The 21947-nt window shown below is 32.7% G+C and overlaps 1 protein-coding gene across 4 annotated transcripts in view; it reads right to left on the reverse strand.

Moving 5' to 3' along the window:
* Positions 1–18347: 18347 nt before the first annotated feature.
* Positions 18348–21947, reverse strand: part of LOC141460304 (uncharacterized) — a 762362-nt gene continuing 758762 nt past the window's right edge. For all 4 annotated transcript variants that reach the window (XM_074140196.1, XM_074140195.1, XM_074140193.1 and 1 more), the window contains 4 exons: positions 21327–21551; positions 20916–21228; positions 20515–20717; positions 18348–20411 (listed from right to left, as the gene is read on the reverse strand). In XM_074140196.1, the coding sequence (XP_073996297.1) occupies positions 18486–20411; positions 20515–20717; positions 20916–21228; positions 21327–21551 (2667 nt within the window). In that variant the 3' untranslated portion in view covers positions 18348–18485. The remainder of the gene's footprint in view (positions 20412–20514; positions 20718–20915; positions 21229–21326; positions 21552–21947) is intronic.

The following is a 21947-nucleotide window of genomic DNA, read 5'->3' on the forward strand; positions in this document are numbered from 1 at the left end:
TACCAATCTTGAGACCTACTTTGCACCCATAAGTTAATGGCCGCAGTCTTCTCACACTTCGGAACCCCAAGACAGGGCTCCAACTTTTACCATTATTACTAGCCATGAAAAACATTATGTCCTAAACTCCTGGTTTGGCCTATCTTTAGTAGGTTGGCTCACGGATGAGTTGTTTCAGTTATAGACAATGAAAACCTACGTTTCGATGAATAAACATAAATAGAGTTACGTTTTAGTAAAACCATCAAAGCCTACTGAGGTTATTGATCAAAATGATCTCCTGAGGAGCAACATTATTTCACGCTTACCCACACCATTCCTTCGTAAATCCTTTGTGTTCGTATCCGTGAGCATAAGGTTTTATTTCCCAAGCGTAAACTCAATTTCAAAAATTTTCCTACTAACATGGCGCATTTCCATTCTTACGAGGAAATAAAAAGAAGGTAAATTGAAAATCAGAAAAGACGGGTTATTCGAGTAAAATGATAAAATATTGGCTGGGGCTTAAATGAAATATGGAGATCGATTGAAAATAAATAAGGAGATATTGTTAGGATACAGGAGAGAGAGGATACAGGGGAAAAAAATAAAAATAATGACTGAGATAAAATCCTCATAAATTTACATGGCGTGATTTAATGCCGTTACTGAACTAAAACATCCCCTCCACGTTAAATATTCTGCCCATTTTATATTACAAATAAAACTAAGCAATTTCAAAGTTTATGGTTATTATATCTAACTGGATTTCTTTTTTGGCTGTAGTAGTTTATTAATTTAGGGCAATTAAATAACCCAGATCGAGTGCCATTAATCAATACTACATATGTGATTCAATTTTATTAAATCAAGAAAAGAATTGCGTTCCCACTTTTGATTGAATGGACGGCAAACCTAACTAATAACTCGAATTCTGACGACCTTCATGATATAACGGGAACTAAAATGAACAAGCAAAGGTAATCCTATTTTTGGATGGCCTGCAGGTAATCGTGATTGGTAAGTAGCCCAAAAAAAAAATGGCCACACCTGCATACACTCCTTACGGCTTCGTCTATCCCACTGTTCGTCAGAAGTGGTAACAATGATTGCTCAGCAAACACAGTCTTGCTGCAGAGGAAGTATTCTCAGAGAAGACTAGAGGGATTTTCATGAAGTAAGGCCAAACTACTGCGCTCCATTTTTTGCCTGGTTTCGTTCAACTCTTTTCATGCCATATAATCTTCCTAAATGTTCTTAGATGGTCCATTCTTTTTTAACTGTTTATACCATCCTGAGAGTCAACTGCTCTGCAAATAAATATTGCAGATCTTCATCCACATCCTGTAACTATCTCTGTCTTAACGTCCTCTAGCCTGATACCCGGCTGGGATATCTTTCATAAGACCTTTATTTATCCTTCCAAGCAATTTCCTATTTTCTAGACGATATCAACTCCTCATCATTAAATGAATATTTTGCCCAAAAAAAAGTTGAAGTCATTTAAAAAAGAAATAAGGGTTTTTCTTTTAATAGGACATCCCGAAATGGATTCGATCTTCACTTTCAAATGAGATGAAGCCGTGCTTTATAATCTCCTTTAAATTATTTGCAATCGTAACACATATTTTTTCTTTGGCTAGTTGTAGATATAACTAAAAAAAATGCAGTTTTACTTTTAGAAAAAGTAAATGGACTAGCTAGTTTCTCAGGATATTGAAATCCTTGCAAAAATATCCCATTCAACCGACGTTTGTGTAGATACAATTAACAATGCACACAATACAAACAGGAGCCTGCAGAGATAAATGACATTTGCAAATTTTGGGTTGCAGGCAAACTCCAGCTGGACAAACACAACAACATAGGACCTACATTCACCCACGTACAGCTTTACTTTCACAAGCCTAAGTTCTACGAACGGACGCTGCCAATTAAAACATCTTCATTAGATCTTTCAGGTAGCTGTAGATTTGTTTTTGTATCTAGGCCCATATAATATCTACAATCAAAATGCACCGTCTGAATGCAAATTTTAATAGGGTGAAAAATGTTGGAGCTTCCTTTTGAAAAAAAACGCAAAAACTAAAAAGAAAATTCTATTTTTAATATCACTTTTGGAAAGATAATTTTCGGAAAACCTACTAAATGAGGGAAAACAAGACAAACTATAAAGATTGTGTGTGTCTCTAGAGATTTCTAGATTGTGAAAATTTTTTTATTGTAATTTAAGTGAAAAACTATTTCAAACTATTGTAATTCTCACTTTTTTTTTAAAAAAAAAAAAAAATTAAGGCGCGTAAACGTCTCAGATTATAGCCGCCCTGAGCTTTTTTCAGTGCACTGCCGTCCTCCGGACAGTCAGCTGTAAGAAGCTCCCAGGAAGAGAAAATCTAAGGGCAAGCAGCTGGATTCGAATCCGGTATCTCTGTGTTGGATAATTCTCAATATTAAAAATAATCTAGTCATTTGTAAAGGTTCTTTGTTCTTTGTAAAACTATTAACTATTAAAATTGCGTGCACAAACTCCAAGAATTAGTTATGTAACTTAGAAAAGTATAGCTGGTCTCCTTTTCTGGCTTTACCCAAAACGTTTTCTAGTGAAACTAGTGAATACACGTGGTTAGCACTTTTACAAATTAAGTGCAATACAAACAGTAGGTCCTTACGTCATTCAATTTCGAAGAATATTTACACTGGCCACTCTCCATCACTTTCTCCAGGATCATTCTGATCAGACTGGAATGTCATTAATGTCAGCATTTCATTTGAATTTTGTACTACATCATCATTTTGGCTCTCCATTTTTTTTTTTACCTCCCCTCCAAATGAACAAGTCTTAACTTGAAATAATAAAGAATTAAATTCAATAAAAACTAAAACAAGAAAAAAAACAATACGTTTTCAAAATCATATGTTTTCAGTCAGGCTGAAAGTTTGAGTCAGAATAATACAAAAACGAAAAGTTAAAGAAAGCACAAACTTGGTAATTCGGTTGGATTTATTTATGTTTTATTTTTTTAAAGCGTTTTTATATTTATATAAATTCTCGAAAATAGCATCAAAAATGTTTTTCATAAACTTCCTTTTAATTACTGCTGATATACACCCACCACTGTCATCAATAAGGAACGGATTTTTATGTATTTAAAAATGCCAAATATTTAATTAAAATATGTATTTATTTTCGTCAATTATGTGGAAAATATGTGATTTTCTTAAAATATTTTCTGGAATATTTAAGTAAAATGGACATTTTTTTTTATGAAAATGGATTTTTTTTGGAGGGGGGCAAGTTATAATTATTTATACAAGAAAAGAACATTTTTACAATTTATAATAATTTATTAGAGTTAATTTTCCTTATTTCCAGTTCATACTGCAACTCTTCCTTCAACAGCCTGTACACATCCATCATAGGGAACCTAAAATTCTCCTTCCGGTTCAAGATGAAGATGTTAAAAGGATCCCTTTATTTGTTTTACTCGAGCCCCACGTTGGGCGCCAAATTGTTACGCCACCCTCAGCTCTCGAGGGGCAACAAATACCTCTGGAGAAGGCAGGCTCAGTGGAGACCATCTTTGATATGTTCTCGAATTTTGGTTAGTGTATCTTTATAGATATCTTCCAGGTAGTTTTTCCGCAGAGTGCTCTCGTCAGGCATTTTTTTCCCAATATAGGTCTCTAAGAATCGTTTGAAATGAGGATTTTTAAGTTTGTGGAAAGGGATATCTGCTCTAACCAAAGCCCGACACAGATCTGTACACAGAGTAGACTTACTTGATGATGGAGATGTAAGGGAGGCTTGATAGGACGTCCTCTCTTTCTTTCTGTTTTTATTCTCTATGTGCGATCCGGTGGCAATATGTTGGGTGACTTGGGAACGTTGAGAGCAAGAAACGCGCTTGTCACAAGCTGTGCAGTACAAAATGTCTCCATCACTTCGAAAAAGTTCTGCTGGAAACTCGCGAAGATATTTAGCAAACAGTTGTTTGTTTGAGGCCGATGTTCGTGGCATTTCACCCAAAAAAGAATACACTAAGTGACCGAACGAAATGAATTGGACACTTCAACGAACGAGCTGAAAGAACAGATAACTTCAAAGAACTAACAAGTGCCCGTCACTGTTTAGCAGCATTCTGTGTAAATTACAATAACCATTGTACCCACTGTAATTCACAGCCCTACAGTCTGTGGTTCACAGTTCCTGTCAACCACCTCCCAATTATGAAAATATGCCCAAAATGAAAAATATGAAAAAATATGTTCATATTTTGATTAAATATGTAGAAATATTTATTTATTTTAATCAAATATGTATAAATATGCGATAACATCCAAATATGTGAAATAAAAGTAGACTCCAACGGCTTAAAGAGTGTCAGTATGAATACTTCTAGTTGAAAAACGTCTGTAAATTGCCTAGAAAAAAATATGTAAATACATACGAATCCGTTCCCTAGTTATTACACTTGCCAATGAGTACTTCTAGTTCGTATATCCGATTAGAAACAGGCTCATTGCATCTAAAAGCACTAGTATTTAAAAGAACAGTTAAATACTGGTTAAAGTTAGTGGAACTCCCTGATGATCATTTGCGGAAACATTGTTATAACCGTCTTGTGCAACTAATTGAAAATAAATCTATTCCCTTCAACTGGCTGGCCCAACTAAAACAAAATCTTTTGACTATCGGCGCTTGGGACGATAGATATTTGTGTGACAGCTCACTGATCAAATCAAATTTCAATAATATAATAGAAAAATATAGTAATAACTGCTTTAGTAAAGACATAGATAACATTTTAAACTCAAAATATAACACATACTTTAGAGATATTAGTTCCTTAGGTTCTTCAAGTGAGGTGTACCTTGATAAGAATAAAGTAAGCTATATAAGATTATTCTCGCAAATACGTCTTGCCAGCAGTAAGATGCCAATTTTATATGTGAATAAACAAAGGACTATATTTTCCCCTAATAAGCCGTGTCCAACTTGTATAGGGCAGTGTTCGGATGATCTTGAACACTTCTTTGTCTCTTGTCCCTTCTATGTAACTTTTACGCGGGCGGTATGTTGGTGAATGCCTTGGTAACCATGGAAACATTAAACAGCTTCTAATTTTAAATGATACGGCACAATTACGCAAATTATATCTGTTTGCGGTGAACGCCCTCGATAAAAGAAATAGGTGGACTTCTTTGATACATGTGACCTTGATCTTGTTCATCTAATTTCTCAAACGTATTTCTTATTATTTGTCTGGAAATAGCAGAATTGTTTGAGAATAGTGTTTTGTTTAGTTTCTCCTAAAGGTATTTTTTTTTCTTTTTACACTTTATGTAACCAATCTAAAATACTTCTGTAATTTTTGTAAATATATTTTTCTTTCGAACTAACTCTTTAATTATTTTCAAATTCTTTTCTTATTAATATTGTAAATTTATTTTGTGTATTTTACAGAAACACTTCTTTATTTTTAGTGTTGTACATCGTAATATATCCAACTCCTTTGTATGGGGTGAATGCCCTTTGACAAATAAAATAATATATATATATATATATATATACAGGGTGTCCCAAGCTATATGGATAACGACTTTTTCTCGGAAACTAAGATAGCTAGAAAAAAAACTAAAAAATACGTGTTCCCTTAGTTTTTTGTTAGGAATCCAAATTTACTTTGTAATTTTTTTTCGGTGCTTCCAGAAGCGAGATACAGGCACCAACTTCATTTTTTCAAATGGGGAGGTGCGGTTTTTATTTCAGAAATTGATTTCTCTATTTTTTTAAAGAAACTTTTACTCGAAAGGTTTTTTTCTGTGAGCGATATTTTAGAAGTTATGAATGAAAACATGATTCTTATAAGAAATGATAAAATGATAATATTATAACGGTTTTTTGATTGAATAAGAAGAAAAGTACTATTTTATCATAAATTTTACTGCTCATTAATATTACAGATCATGCTCGAAATGGCCTCCACCATTAGAGATGCATAGACATGCACTTTCCTGCCCCTTACTGCCAAAGAAATAGATTCAGCTTTAACCGACTTACAGGCATCTATTATTCTCTGCTTTAGTTCATCAACAGATGCAATTCCGGCTTGATTCTGATACACCTAGATTTAGAAATGCTTTTAGGTAAGCAGAAATAAGGAAAGAAAGAAAAAAGTTATGAATAATCACCTTGTTTTTCAGGTATCCCCAAAGGAAATAGTCCATAGGTGTCAAGTCCTGTGAGAGAGGTGACTACTGAATAGCCCCCGTGTCGATATAACATGCCCATCAAATTGCCTATCGAGATATCTCTTTACATGCCTCATGGTATTATATCGACATGGGGGACGATTCAGTGGCCATCTCGTTCACCGGATTTGACACCTACGGACTATTTCCTTTGGGGATACCTGAAAAACAAGGTGATTATTCATAACTTTTTTCTTTCTTTCCTTATTTCTGCTTATCTAAAAGCATTTCTAAATCTAGGTATCAGAATCAAGCAGGGATTGCATCTGTAGATGAACTAAAGCAGAGAATAATAGATGCCTGTAACTCGGTTAAAGCCGAATGTACTTCTTTGGCAGTAAGGGGCAATTGGCAGGAAAGTGCATGTCTATGCATCTCTAATTGTGGAGGCCATTTCGAGCATGATCTGCAATATTAATGAGGAGTAAAATTTATGATAAAATAGTACTTTTCTTCTTATTCAATCAAAAAACCGTTATAATATTATCATTTTGAAATTTCTTATAAGAATCATGTTTTCATTCATAACTTCTAAAATATCGCTCACAGAAAAAAACCGTTCCAGTAAATTTTTCTTTAAAAAAATAGAGGAATCTATTTCTGAAATAAAAACCGCACCTTCCTATTTGAAAAAATGAAGTTGGTGCCTGTACCTCGCTTCTGGAAGCACCGAAAAAAATTTACGAAGTAAATTTGGATTCCTAACAAAAAACTAAGGGAACACGTATTTTTTAGTTTTTTTCTAGCTATCTTAGTTTCCGAGAAAAAGTCGTTATCCATATAGCTTGGGACACCCTGTATCCATATAGCTTGGGACACCCTGTATCCATATAGCTTGGGACACCCTGTATATAATAAAGTTTATCACGACTGAAATGGCAATTATTTTTTCATCCTATTGAAACTATGAATCAGTCACTAAAACTAATGAACAACAATTACTATAGTAACTTATATTAAACTAATAGTATGTTCTCTAAGTGCTCTCAGTGACTTTTTTTAGTTTGTATTGGCAATAAACTCTTGCTATAGAAGTATTTTTTGAAAGTATAACAAATTGATTGATTTATTAAAAAATATTTCTACTTAAGAAGAGAATGGTAAGAGTGAGATTGTGCAGATGTACCCTTCTACCAATTTTAAGCCAAGTGCTGCCATCTGTCCGCCACCACGGATACTTTCTGTACTGAACAACCTTTATAAATTCACATTTTAATCTAGAAATTTTATCAATACTTTTTAGCCATTTACAGTTTCACTATCTTAAACTCTAGATATAAGAAAATTCTTTGCATTTTTACTTTGAAGAGGATTAAAGGTAAGACTTACCAATAAATTCTCCTAAGTATAATGGATGCATTTTCTTGTTTTAAATAAAAAGTCTATTTATTCACACTTTCAGATACTGAACATCTTTTATAGCATTTTTCTTTTCCAGATATTGCAGAGAAAGCTAGGAAACTAATTGATTTCCATTAAAAAAAAAATAAAAATAAAAGAACTCACGAAAAATTATTATTTTTGAAAGCAAGTCTTTACTTAAAAAACCTGTTAAAAACCTCAGGGCAAAATCAGATAAAGAAAGTACCGAAGTGTTGTTTGCCAGACACCTGCTTCTTTTAGCCTCATGAAGTACAAGATCAGAATTTTATCATACAGGTATCAGATAATCTTTGACATTCTATTACTACTGGTTCTATAACATCGACCTTTTACTACGAACAATATAATAATCTCAGTAAGCTTTCTCGCCGAAAATCTGATTGCGATCTCATCTCTTCAAATATTACCTTCCTCAATGAATGTTAGTAATCTCTACCTTATCAGTGCAATACAATTCTAAGTTTCATTTAATTCCCAATCGACTGGAAAGGTGCCTTGAAAATTCTCTATTACAATATCTGGTAAACCCAATCATGCTCATCATCTTACCCGCCGCATCAGTCTACTTCCTCATCTGGGCAGATTATTTGAAAAATTATTTATAAAATCATACATAGCCTATAAAATTTTGAGATATTCCGTGATCATCAGTCATCAGATGGACAGGCGAAACTATAACACTCGTACAAGAAGAATATTTGTTCTCGATGACTCACGTTTTTGACTATGTCTGGGCATCCAGGTCTTCTTTGTAAATGAAATTTCTTCCTGCCTTACTCTTCATTATTATTTATAACTGGTAGACTCTTCTATGCGAGAGAAATTAAAAGAATGTCCAGTATATATCCGATCAAAGTTGGCAATGTCATGGGGCCCATTTGATACACATGACTTACTACTTTCACCACAAACACTAACTGCAACATCTGCAGTCGATGTTGCTATCCAGAGCATCCAGTCATGCTGACGACGTCACAGCGATTACTCACTTAAAAATTTGGTAACCTGAAATATCCGTCATTGGAGTGAAGTTAACTGCTCATGCCATTCATGTCATCAGTTCACTTGTTCGCAATGGCGTTTCACAGATGTTTCTCGTACTGTAGATAAACCCTCTTAATAGAACAAGAACGCTCAAAATGGATACAAAAATTTTGTGTTATCTGGGAAAAAATAATCATCTAAATAATATAAACTTCTGACAAATCAGAACTTTGAGATCTGTATGTAATAAATTCATCTTGCCAAAATACCAACAGATAACTCTGCGATGTAACTCTTCTCCTTCTATAAGACTAATTGCTCATTTTCCTGTTAGCTTTTGATATACCCTGACAAGTGAGTAACGTAGAATCTGCACACTAGACTTAAAAAAGACTAGAACTTCACCGTCGGAACACTACTGAAACTAATATTATACAGTCAATCAAAGCTTACCACTGGTACGATCCAAACAAGGTATGCAAACGACCAAACAAGGTATGCAAACCTGCTTAAATTATTCTCAAGAGACATCACGGGATATTGACGAGCACTTTAAACTGTATCCTCTTCACCAATCGCTCTACAACACTAAAGAGATAAAGTATCTGTGTGCTATAGTGATATTGTCTGTATGATATTGCAACAATGCACCGTTTATTTCTTGTTATAGATATTGCAACAATGCACCGTTTATTTCTTGTTATAGATATTGCAACAATGCACCGTTTATTTCTTGTTATAGATATTGCAACAATGCACCGTTTATTTCTTGTTATAGATATTGCAACAATGCACCGTTTATTTCTTGTTATAGATATTGCAACAATGCACCGTTTATTTCTTGTTTTAGATATTGCAACAATGCACCGTTTATTTCTTGTTAAACACTCGATATCCAGTAAAATTTGTGAATTTTGTAGCAAATATTACAACGAGAACTGTCAGGAGTACTGTCAAGGAGTTGGAAGGTAAAATCAAGACATTCTATTTTTAAAGAAACCTCCAAAAAAAAAAAAAAAAATAGAACCTCCCGAAAAAAAACTGATCCACTTAGGCAGAGAAAATAAATTCTAAAATAAAGGCAGGAAAAACACATCTATATTCGCATAATACGGATCTATTAGGTGGCCGAATCAAACAGACAATATCTATCTCTACATAAAATTCACGCGTTTAGGCGCTACGTTGTTTACAAAAAAGGTAACAAGAAGAACAAGAAGATTTTCTGAAAATTTCATTTTTTCCCAGTTTTTGCTAACATTTTTCTAGAAATCTATCAGATCTATGTAATTAGGAAAAAATTACTGATATAAAGGAAGATTTGCCCTATATTATAAAGAAAATTTGGGAATTTTATCTTTTTTAGAAAAAGAGAAAAAAAATTGTCAAAGTTATGTGTCTTTCAACGTTACAGCTTTTTCGTGCAGTTTTTGACGATCAACCCTTATACAACTGTCCTACCGGACAGTTTTAATACGAATAGAAGATGTTCTATCTTAGAAAACTCAAGACTTCACTTTGTTCTCAAAGGTACTAGAAAAAAAAAAAAAAACTCCGATGAAGTAAGCACTTTAAGTTGTTTCTACTAAGCTCTAAGTATGCAGAAATTGGAAATATACGATATGCAAAGGCACTGTCAAAAGTAAAGGCCTTAAATTATTAATCAAAAAATTAGTTTCGAAAAGTAAAAATATTGCAGTTCAGCCATATTCAACAAATATGATATATGATTTGCTTGCTTCTATTGACGCCTCAGTTTTGCAATCTAATTACAGATTTTGCTGTAAAGTAGAAATATTTAAAAAGCTTTTAACCCATTTACTGCCAAATGTTTTTGTTGAGAAATTTTACTATTTTTTCAAAAAATATACTTTTTTAATAACTCCAGTATTAAATAAATAGTTTTTAAACATTTCGTTTTATTAAAAAAATTAATTTCATTGAAAAGTCCCATTTGGGGATTATGGCAACTACAGGTACAAAAAATCATTTTTTAAAAAACATTTGATCTTTGTAAAAACTAAGTATATACATCAACAGAGATCATTTTATTATTAAAAGAAAGTACCTAAGGGTTTAAAATATTAAGTTTAAAAAAAATTAATAAGAATTGTCAAATTTTTGAAAATAGGAGTGCCATTTTCCCATACATTCTACATGTATCCCTACACTGCATTTCCTAAGTTTTCCACATCTTCATCCTCGTACCAATATATCTGTTCTTGCGGAAGAGAAAGGTATCCAGTAACAGGAGGAATAGAATAAACTTACGAAGGCAATCTATAGAAAAATGGATTTCATGACGATTATTTTGACAGCGTCAGATACACACTCACTTTCACGATATACAGCATTATGTCTTCTGATATCAGGGTTTCGAACATCTGACCAGGTGATTTTCCTTGAAGACCCTTTTCTTTTTTCCTCTCTTTTTATAGTTACCTTATTACCCACAAAGAGATTGAAGAAATCACTTCATTCTCTTCCAAGATGACCTCACAGGCTTTTTTTTTTTTTGTGACATTTTTTAGCTTTTTGATACCTTCTTTAGGAAGATTGTTATGAATTTCGATACGTCCTGGTAGGTTCTTTGGGACTGTAGATTCTAAGACATTCTCATCACTCTCCTCGTCATCAGTCAGGGCAGCTACTTTTATCTGGTGGTAACTACATGACGTCCATAACATCACTGCCCTCAATTCCATCATCAAATAGGGATCATTTTCTATTGACTCTCTAAGTTCACCCAAAGTGAATTGTTTTGAACCCATAGCTGGGAGAAACAAAAAAAAAAAAACTGATTTCACAAAAAATGTACCTCTATCAGCCATAATCCCCCAAATGGGGATCACTAAATATAAGGTCAAAACTCGAAACAAAAGGCTTCATTTGGAAAGAAAACTATATGTTTCAAAAGTTAAAGATATAGGGCACGTATTAAACGCAGAATAAGTTTTTAACTACAATTCGTTGATATTTCTGTACCTCGGAGGGAAAAGGCACCATGTCCATTTTTTTCGATTTTCAGATTTTTGGCATCATTTTACGAATTTTTTGTTGCTCTTTCTACAGGTGTAAAGCACTATTTCCTATGTTTACTATTAAGCGATTTATGTATTTTTAAAAAGCACTATGATACTTCATTACTTAAGGGTAAAAGGCACTACATGGGCATAAATTTTTTTCACAATGGAGATCAAAATAAAATATTTTAAAATATGGGAGTTAAAGTGGCCATACCAACTATAATAATTATGGTGAGAAGTACAGGAAAGAGACAGAGCTTCTTTCAGTTTACCTTTTGTGTTAACTCAGTGCAGTAGAGATGTAATGAAAACTGTATTTTGTTATCTGTGTGAATGTTTCTCTTTAAGAGAGGAGTTAATAAGTTGAAAAATTGATTTATGTTTTTTACTTTATTTCTTTTTTAATTACTTTGGCTTTATTTATCTTTTTACTTATTTCCAAGGTCTTAAAAAAATACCATGAAATACCACAAAGGAGCTACTCCTTAGACCTATTTCAATGACATATTCAAAGTGTTTCTTTCATTTTTTATTGTCCTTATGTTTGTATATATTTATATTAATTTATGCTGTACCCAACTGTTTTTGAGACAGGACGTGAGTCCTATAAATCAAATAAATAAATATTACTAAGTACAGGAAAGAGTATAACCGGAAAAGTGGAACAAAAAATGAATTTGGAAAAATATCTTCATTTGGCTCCCCTGTAAAATTTACTTTTTGTGACATGGTGCCTTTTCCTTCCGAGGTACAGTTTTTTTTTTTAAAATTGTGAACTTGGTCATAATTATTCTTACCCGCACACCTTGCGTGTTGACAACTTCAAAATGTTATTGTTTAGTTAAAAAAAACTCTAGTTATTCCAAACTCCCTTAAAATGTTTACACACTGTTTTATTAACGTTATAGAAGGGTACAGCATCAAAACTTTCAATTCTGCCGACAGAAAAACCTAAATAAAGCTATGATCCCCCAAATGGGGCCCTATGGCAGGTAATGGGTTAATATTGTACAAAGCAAAAAATAATGATTAAGGAAAATCAAACAACTAAGGGTAGATGAAATCACTTTCTTTAATTTGGCTAAATTATTTATTATTTTTTAAAAATTATATTTTTATATTTTTTTTTAAATTAAGGAAGACAGGAATGTTTGCACAAAAATATTTTTTTTTTTCTTTTTTTTTTTGAAAAATTCAATAATGATTTTCTATATTTTTTTTCTTACTTTAGTAAAATTTTATAATGCGCTTAGTAGAATATTTCAAGGTTTATTTGTGAGAGTGCTTTTGGTGAGAGGAGGGCGGGTGTGTTAAGAAAGTATTCACTTTATTTTTTCTTTTTAGATTTTTTTTTTAAATTAGCTATAATATCTGATTAAATAGAAAAGGCATTGTTTCTTTAATTTATTTAAAAAAGATGTTTTTATATTTTGCTTTCTTAATATATTCTCTTGGTGTCTATTATATAATTTTATATATATGTATAATTGTTTAATTGAAGGAATATATATATATTTTTTAATTCTACAATTATTGTTTAACTTTTTTTTAAATAACTTCGGCAACAGTTGATGTTTTTTCTTTATTTTTATTTTTTAATTATAGTTTTTAATTCTTTAAAAACTATAATTAAAGTTTATTTATTTATATTTTCATTTAATTTTGCCTTAGGCCACTGTACACTCTTTGTTTTCTTTTGTTAGGCATTTTCAAAACTTTAATATAATTTATGATGAATGCCAATAGTGTCCATAGTCCATAAATTTAATAAAAATTTAGATTCTTTGTTTCTTTGTTTGTTTGTTTTTTACTTCTTTGTTAAATATCTCTAGAAAATCTAATGCTAAAATTCTCATTTAATTTATTAACAAACAAATAAGAAATAAAAATTCATTTTAAATAAAATGCTTCTACATTAAAATTAGCGTAAAACATGTAGATTGATTTATTGTACAAAAAAGCAAAAGTAATATTGGGTGAGATGAACAAAAATTAGTAAGTCTCCCGTGATTAAAGTATTTTAGGATAAAAGCTCCAATTGGTATGTGTAAAAAGATTATTTTTGAGTTTTAGGAGTAGCTTTACAATACACTCACTTAGTGCCAGGCAAAGGCCAAAGACCTACAGGACGTGGGAAGTTCTCTTTCAGTAAGAACTGAGGTTTTCTAAATTGCCTCTGGAGAAGAAACGCAGCTCAAAGGAGCAAAGTGAAACTCTCTTCTCTGATCATGATCAAGGCAATGTGGATATCACTGGCACCATTCTGTACTCCCGATCCACAAGAAGTCTTGTTGTGGTAGAAAGATTTACCGAGTTGAGGCAGTTGAATGATTTGGAGAGTAGTTTGTTACTATTATCCAGGCTATCCTGATAAATTTGACAAGTTTCCATGGGAGCAGGCTCAAAGTAAGAATGGTAAATCGATGTTCAACTTAGAGTAGTTAATTTCGGAGATTTTGCTTTGTAATTTCGGCAAAATCAACTCGAAAGACTGTGAAAGCTCAGAGAACCACCCACTCTAGGCAGACCAGAGTGGCAGACTTCTGAGGGAGGGCCGGCAGTTTTTTTTTTTTTTTTTACCAGTGATTAGGGCAACAGCTACGAATAAGAGAGCTCCCATTAAGCTGCGCATCCTGGCAATAACAATATTAACATTCTCTAAATGCGTACAACACACTCCACAATGATGGACTCGCGTATGTTTTCTAATCAGGTGGTTTCTTCTTTTAAAAGTCTTTATGACAAACACGAGTATTTTTTTGTAACATCGTACCTATATCCGAATGTTGACAATATACCTGCACTTCGTTAAATACAAACTCATGACTAGGGAACGGATTCGTATGTATTTACATATTTTTTTCTAGGCAATTTACAGACGTTTTTCAACTAGAAGTATTCATACTGACACTCTTTAAGCCGTTGGAGTCTACTTTTATTTCACATATTTGGATGTTATCGCATATTTATACATATTTGATTAAAATAAATAAATATTTCTACATATTTAATCAAAATATGTACATATTTTTCATTTTGGGCACATTTTCATAATTGGGAGGTGGTTGACAGGAACTGTGAACCACAGACTGTAGGGCTGTGAATCACAGTGGGTACAATGGTTATTGTAATTTACACAGAATGCTGCTAAACAGTGACGGGCACTTGTTAGTTCTTTGAAGTTGTCTATTCTTTCAGCTCGTTCGTTGAAGTGTCCAATTCATTTCGTTCGGTCACTTAGTGTATTCTTTTTTTGGGTGAAATGCCACGAACATCGGCCTCAAACAAACAACTGGTTGCTAAATATCTTCGCGAGTTTCCAGCAGAACTTTTTCGAAGTGATGGAGACATTTTGTACTGCACAGCTTGTGACAAGCGCGTTTCTTGCTCTCAACGTTCCCAAAGTCACCCAACATATTGCCACCGGATCGCACATAGAGAATAAAAACAGAAAGAAAGAGAGGACGTCCTATCAAGCCTTCCTTACATCTCCATCATCAAGTAAGTCTACTCTGTGTACAGATCTGTGTCGGGCTTTGGTTAGAGCAGATATCCCTTTCCACAAACTTAAAAATCCTCATTTCAAAGGATTCTTAGAGACCTACATTGGGAAAAAAAATGCCTGACGAGAGCGCTCTGAGGAAAAACTACCTGGAAGATATCTATAAAGATACACTAACCAAAATTCGAAAACATATCAAAGATGGACCAATTTGGGCGTCAATTGATGAAACCACTGACATTGAGGGCAGGTATATTGCCAATGCAGTTATTGGAAAACTTGACAGTGATGCTGATGTGGATTCAAAGCCATTCCTTTTGAACTGTGAGGTTCTCGAAAAATGCAATCATTCCACCATTTCACGATTTTCATTAAAAAAAAAGTCCATTTTACTTAAATATTCCAGAAAATATTTTAAGAAAATCACATATTTTCCACATAATTGACGAAAATAAATGCATATTTTAATTAAATATTTGGCATTTTTAAATACATAAAAATCCGTTCCTTACTCATGACAGAGATTTTTTTTTGTATTATTACGGATTTGGAGACTACTTTATAAGTTCGCTTCACGCCTGTTTCAAAGAATACTACATCTATTTTCATTCATATCTCCCAACTTGAATTAACTAAAAATTTATTTAACATTGCTTTACAAATTGTTGCAGGAAATTGTATTTTTTAAATATATATATAAATAGTAGAATTTCATTTTTTTTGTTTTAAATTTTACTTCCGCTATTATCAACCAATGAGATGTAATTCTTCTAATTTGGTGATGGTTTATTGCATCTACAATTTTTACTTATACAATTACTATTAAATCACTACTTATTGAAACAACAATAACAAAAAAAAATAGCGTGATATTTTAAAAAGTGTATTTATTATTTTTAAATTTATTACACGAGAAAATTTGTAAATATTTTATTTGGTCCAGAAAAAAAATCAATATATATAACGAAAAAAAGGTGATTTTAGATTTCATATATAAATCGCAAGGCAGTAAATTTTAATCTTCAATTTTATTAGAAATTAGATAACATTATTCCATAATTTAGATAGAGTGGCATTTTATTTATTTAAAAGTATGGATATGTAAATATGGTTACGGTCTCTGAAAATAGATATTAAAGCTTTTACACATTTTTTTTTTTTTGTAGTCAATGGGCCGGCTTTTGAATACGGATGAAACATTACTGGAAGTTACTCGTTAAATAACTATTCTTTAGTATTTTTCCCCTGGGACTAAAGATTTAAGAATATTTGAACGCTAGAAATTCTGCTTTAATCCGGACAATCAATACCGAATTGAAAAAAAAAAAATCTTGGTTATAACTGCGATCTACAGGCGACTTCTTACACGACCTTATGGGCAAAGTTTTGAGTTTACTCTTTTGTTAAGTCAAAAGATGGATTTGTCGAGAGTTTTAAAATTGGGCGTTCCGTTGATAATCTACTATTCCAAAGAAACGAAGTAGAAAGAGCACTTTTAAAGTCACGTAAAGTATTTAAGTTACTAAGGAAATCAAAAAAATTTGACAGAAATTAAAACTATTATTAATAGTTTACGATCAAAATACCTTAGATTTTCTTCACCAGAGCATGGTTAATTTTTCCAAAAACTGATTCCAGTCTATGCACTTTTGATGAATTGTAATTCGGATTGTTTTTTTTAGGATTTAGGTAACTACAACTTGATGAATCAGACTCAATCCTTGGATTAATCCTGCGATTAAACTGACTAGTTATTCACCAATCCAATAAATCAAATTTATAACCACAAAGACTGGTTTCCCATCTTTTACAACTTGTTTACATACGACAAAGAGCAAACTGCGAACAACATTGAAAAGTAAAGAAGCCATATTAAGCTTTGTTTCGCATTGGATTTGACTTTGTGACGTACCTCATTTTTTTTTTTTTAAAGAAAGCCAAGTTTAGATTACCTCCTGAATCTTTCCCTCCTTAATCTTTTATACAGTAAATTCATTCCCGTGTAGACTACCCATCTAAAATTGAACATTTGCAAAACCGGCCCACCAGTTAGTACATTTTAAAAATATTTTATTCCTCGTTTTTACTTGCAAATACTGGAAAAATTAAACTATTAAAAGATCAATAAAAATAAAACATTAAATTGAGGTCCAATTATTACATTTTGTTTTTGTTATTTTTCTCACTTTTCTAGAAATTAACGAAATTAATTTATTTTTGTGCATATTTTCATTAATTTTCTTTTAAAAAAAGAGGATATGATATTGAATTTTTCTTTTTTTAAATTGTTGGTTTACAAATTGGTCGCATTCTTAAAAAATTACTGTTACATAGATCTCTTTCTTCGTTTTCAATTAATAATAATTATTCGTTAATTTATTTTTCCCGATTTAATACCCTGGGTGGGACAGTTTTTCTTTTATTTTTCCCTCCTTAATCTTTTATACAGCAAATTCATTCCCGTGTTTTCCTTTACGATATTTTTTTTTTTTGTGCTTTTTCTTTGTTTTTACAAACATCCAACATTATTACAAATTCAAACATATTTTATTTTTATTTATAGATTTAAACTTTATAAACTTAATATTATAATTTCACTTTAAAATGCTATTTTCATTAATAATAAATATTATTTATTTATTTCTTTTTTTTTTAATTGTCTTTTAAACTTATAAATTATATTAGTAACTTTTCAAATGTTGTATGCAACAATACTGTTTTCAGTTTGAAAGTTATTCACAAATAAGTGCTTCATATAGTTTTTTATTTTTTTAAATTTATATACTTCTTTAAATTATATATAATATAGTATAATATAGTTATTTTATAATTTTTTAAATATCTATATAATATATAAATACTGTACACGCAAGTAGAAAAAACCAATATACAGTAGAATGTACATTTGAGGAAAATTTTTTGCTTTTTTAATTTTTTTTATCTCATAAAAAGTGTTTTAAATTGTACACATTAACAAAAGTTTTATTTTTTAATATATATATATATTTATTTTTGAAATTTACATGAATATAAAATATATAAAAACGTAAACCAACTAAAAAAAAAAAAAAAAAAATTATATTAAATACAAAAAAAAAGAAAAAGAAAAATCATAAAATAAAACAAAACCGTACTTATTTATATCACAGAAAGTGTATTTTCATTTTAATTTTTTAAAATTTTATTCATTTATCTTTTAAATTCTCAAAAAACTTCTTTTTTAAATAGTGACTAGACTTCGGTTCTGTCGAAGATATTTAAACAATGGGGTTATAGAAAACGAAATTCTTTATTGCACTTATATTTCTTTCTTTTTGTTATTTTATTTACCTTTAATCAGACAGGTGGCAAAGCATAAATCATGATTTCCAAACGCGTAATTTCCTTAATGAAACTCGTTTTAATCTAGATACAGCAGTCCTCATGTCTGGCGTCATATCATCATCTGACAGAGTCTCACCTTCTGAATGTACTTCTCTTTGACGTCTACACGAACCAGAATCGCGTACACTTCTACTGAGACTGCTCAATGGGAAACGTACTTTGGCCGTTGGATCGCTTAACGCTTCACCAACTGGTAACTTGGATAGTCCTTTACTTAGCCTGTCCAGTGTTACTGTACGCAAATTACCACCAGGTCTGCGTATATCTCTTTCCCTTAAAATGAATCGACCAATCGTTTGCCAATGTGCTTGCGTTCTAAATATATTCTCATCATCTGGTAACACTCTCTGCTGTCGTTCGTTACCCCATTCTAATTCTTCTAATAATACAAATCTAGTTGGATCTTCCATACGTCTCGCTTTCACTAACGCCTGTGCCAATACGTCCTGCGCACAAGCACTTAAAGGTACTTTTAATATTGCATATGGTATTTCTGGGGATACATTGTATACACAGACTAGGAAATTATCAGCCTCATCCCAGGTACGTTCCTGACGTACTCTGGTTGAACGAATTGATGACAGCCAAGCCCGGCTACTTGGATCATCGCCCATTCTTTTCAACAGGAATTTGCCCTCACCCTGCCATTGCGCCTGCGCTTGCAGTGGACATTCCTGTGGGTCAAGTACTCTTTGCGTTGCCGGTGCTTCTCTATCTTTTCTATCCCATCCTCTAGACACTTCTTCCACTAATACATAATCACGTACCCTTTCTGAACCTTGTCCGGTTTTCTGTAAAGCTTGTAGTACCACTTCTTGCGTTGTACTTTCTTGTGTTATCTTTAATATTGTATAAGGTTCATCCGGCACAACTCCGTACACCATCAAGAAGAACATTCTTCTTTTACCTGTTGGCCGCATTTCCTGTTTGGCCGTGCTCTCTTCTTTACTTCTATCACCGGATGCTTCTCCCTGACCCACGCTCTCTTCTTCAGTACGTGAATACACAAACAACGTTGACAATTGCAACGGTTGATTTTGTGGCGTTCTAAGTCTAACATGCCTATAACCAGGTCTTAGGCACTTTAATGGCAACACACGTTGACAAATCAAATGATTTGTATTTGCATCAATCACTGAAAACCTTAAAAATGCTAAATCTGTAAACATTACTTGAAAATAAAATGGTTCATTCCAAATAGGATTCAAAGCATTCCTTTGTACAACTTTAGTTTTTTGTTTAACACAATCTACTTGTATACCAATTAATTCTACTTCTACAAAGACACTAGCCGTTAAATTTGACTGACACACATATTGTCCAGAGATTATGTTTAATATCATTTGCGAAGAATGTAAACCGTCGAATTCTTTGTCCCAAGGATTAAACCTTCGATACATCATGTGCGTTCTGTCGCGCATAACCGCCGGTTTAGGCACATAACCGCACCGACCATTCTGTTCAAACATTGCATTATTTAAATGCAGTGCAGCGTCCTCGGTTTGATAATTTAAAGCAACCATTTGTATACCGAATGCCCAAAATATGACTGGATTGAAATTTGACGAATCAATTCTCATACCAGCTGGATATGTTCGTACTAATTGGGTTTCTGTATGTGCGATCAGCGCATGCGCCTGTTTTCTACATAATTTTTTGGCAGAATTTTCATTGAGTGACGAACACTGATAACAGGGATGATAAGTGTTGACCCTTGACTTAGGGTAGTTGTGGCAATCTGATGAACTGGGACTACCGATACCTCCAGCAACTCCGCTTAAACTGGCACCACTTCCTTTCTTCAGCATTACGCTACTGGTAACCGCTGCCACGGCTGCTACCCGTTTACAACGAACTGAACTGTTCGGACTAATCGTGTTCAATCCTCGGAATTTTATAGCCTGCGGAGGATAAAACATTATACATGAATTAATTATATTTTTTTTTTAAGAAAACCAAATGCAGGCAGCTCACCTAAATCTAACTTTTAAATTAGTATTTTACCTGAATATAAATGACTAGATCAGACAGTTCCCTAGCAATCTGACTGCTTTGCTTTTTGGCCTTGTGAATGTTAGGTTCATCTTCCAGTAAACCCCAGTCAATGTCAGATGGCTGAGTAACTGCAGGTTTTCCCATTGACCGGGAAGGAGTTTTCAGCATTGAATCGTGACTAGAAAGTGAATCGGTCCGTGGACACTCTGCAGCTGTAAAGAAAAATTTAGTTTTTTTTTGTTGGCTAACTCAGGAAGTGTTACAAATAAAATCCTTATAAAATTGTAAGGAAGTTAATGAACTTCAAATTAAGATGAGAAAAATGAAAAAGACTTTTATACGCGTATCATGGTTAGCAAATGGCAAGTACAGCATTATCACTTAACATCTAGGCTACATCAATACATTACCATCAAGGTTCTCATCATCATCGTCATCCTCATCATCTTCATCATCACTGAAATCATCATTCACTGAACCACCACTAGTGTTGGAGATGATAGAGGATGCTCTTCCCGTCGGCGGCAGTTGATGACCACCACGTCCTTTGCCAACTAGACCCGCTCCTCTGACCGCCGGATAGGCTGGTGCAATGTCCGCTGCTAGTTTCTTATTTTTTATCAAGATTCGGTACTTCAACTGGCCAGGGCTAGGTAAGCAAGGTTCGTCAGAGAAATCGGACTCGAAAATAAATTTTGAAACTAATTTCTCGCCAAACACATTCTGTAAATAATGAATAAAATTAAAGCTAATTAAAATGAAAAAAGAAGACTATTACAAAACGAGGGAATAATTTCTTACTCAATTTAAAAAACCAATACCTGAAATATCTGAGCCATTCTAGCTTGTTGTTGAAGAGAACAATGGTTCTCTATAGAAAGAATTACTGGATATGGTGAGGTTACAAAGGCACTCCGATTAATGGCTTCCACAACCGATCTGAATGGTATTTTAGTGGTAAACGTATGGCCGTGGTAAATTAAAGGCGATCCGTCATCTCCATCCCAACAGTCCAACTCTACGCAACGACATCCGCTGAGTAGTACCTAAATAACCAACAGAAATTTAGCTTTTCATGTAAACTAACAAGATATTAAATAAAAGACCTACATGATAACAACACGCGGATTTGATTTTGCTTTATTTTTAGCTCCTTCCTTTAACTAATCTAATTAAAGTGTAGTGGGGGTAACAGAAACATTTTAAGTCTCAAATTCTCAACATCAAACTAAATATTCAATCTCTGATAATGGATGAAAACCTGAAGCTAGTCAAGAATATAAAAAAAAGCATGCGTGATACGACAAGGATATGTAGATCTCATTGTGGCTTTGTAAATACAATATTGCCAAAGTTATCATTTTATTTGACGTCCAATAATCGCCTCAGTAGTCAAAATCTCTTATTTAACAATAATTTCCAAAACGAATTCTTGTCTACTA

This window comes from Rhodnius prolixus, unplaced genomic scaffold (assembly GCF_049639745.1).
Source record: "Rhodnius prolixus isolate KJV_2025 unplaced genomic scaffold, Rpr scaffold_6, whole genome shotgun sequence".
In the NCBI taxonomy this organism is placed as follows: Eukaryota; Metazoa; Arthropoda; class Insecta; order Hemiptera; family Reduviidae; genus Rhodnius; species Rhodnius prolixus.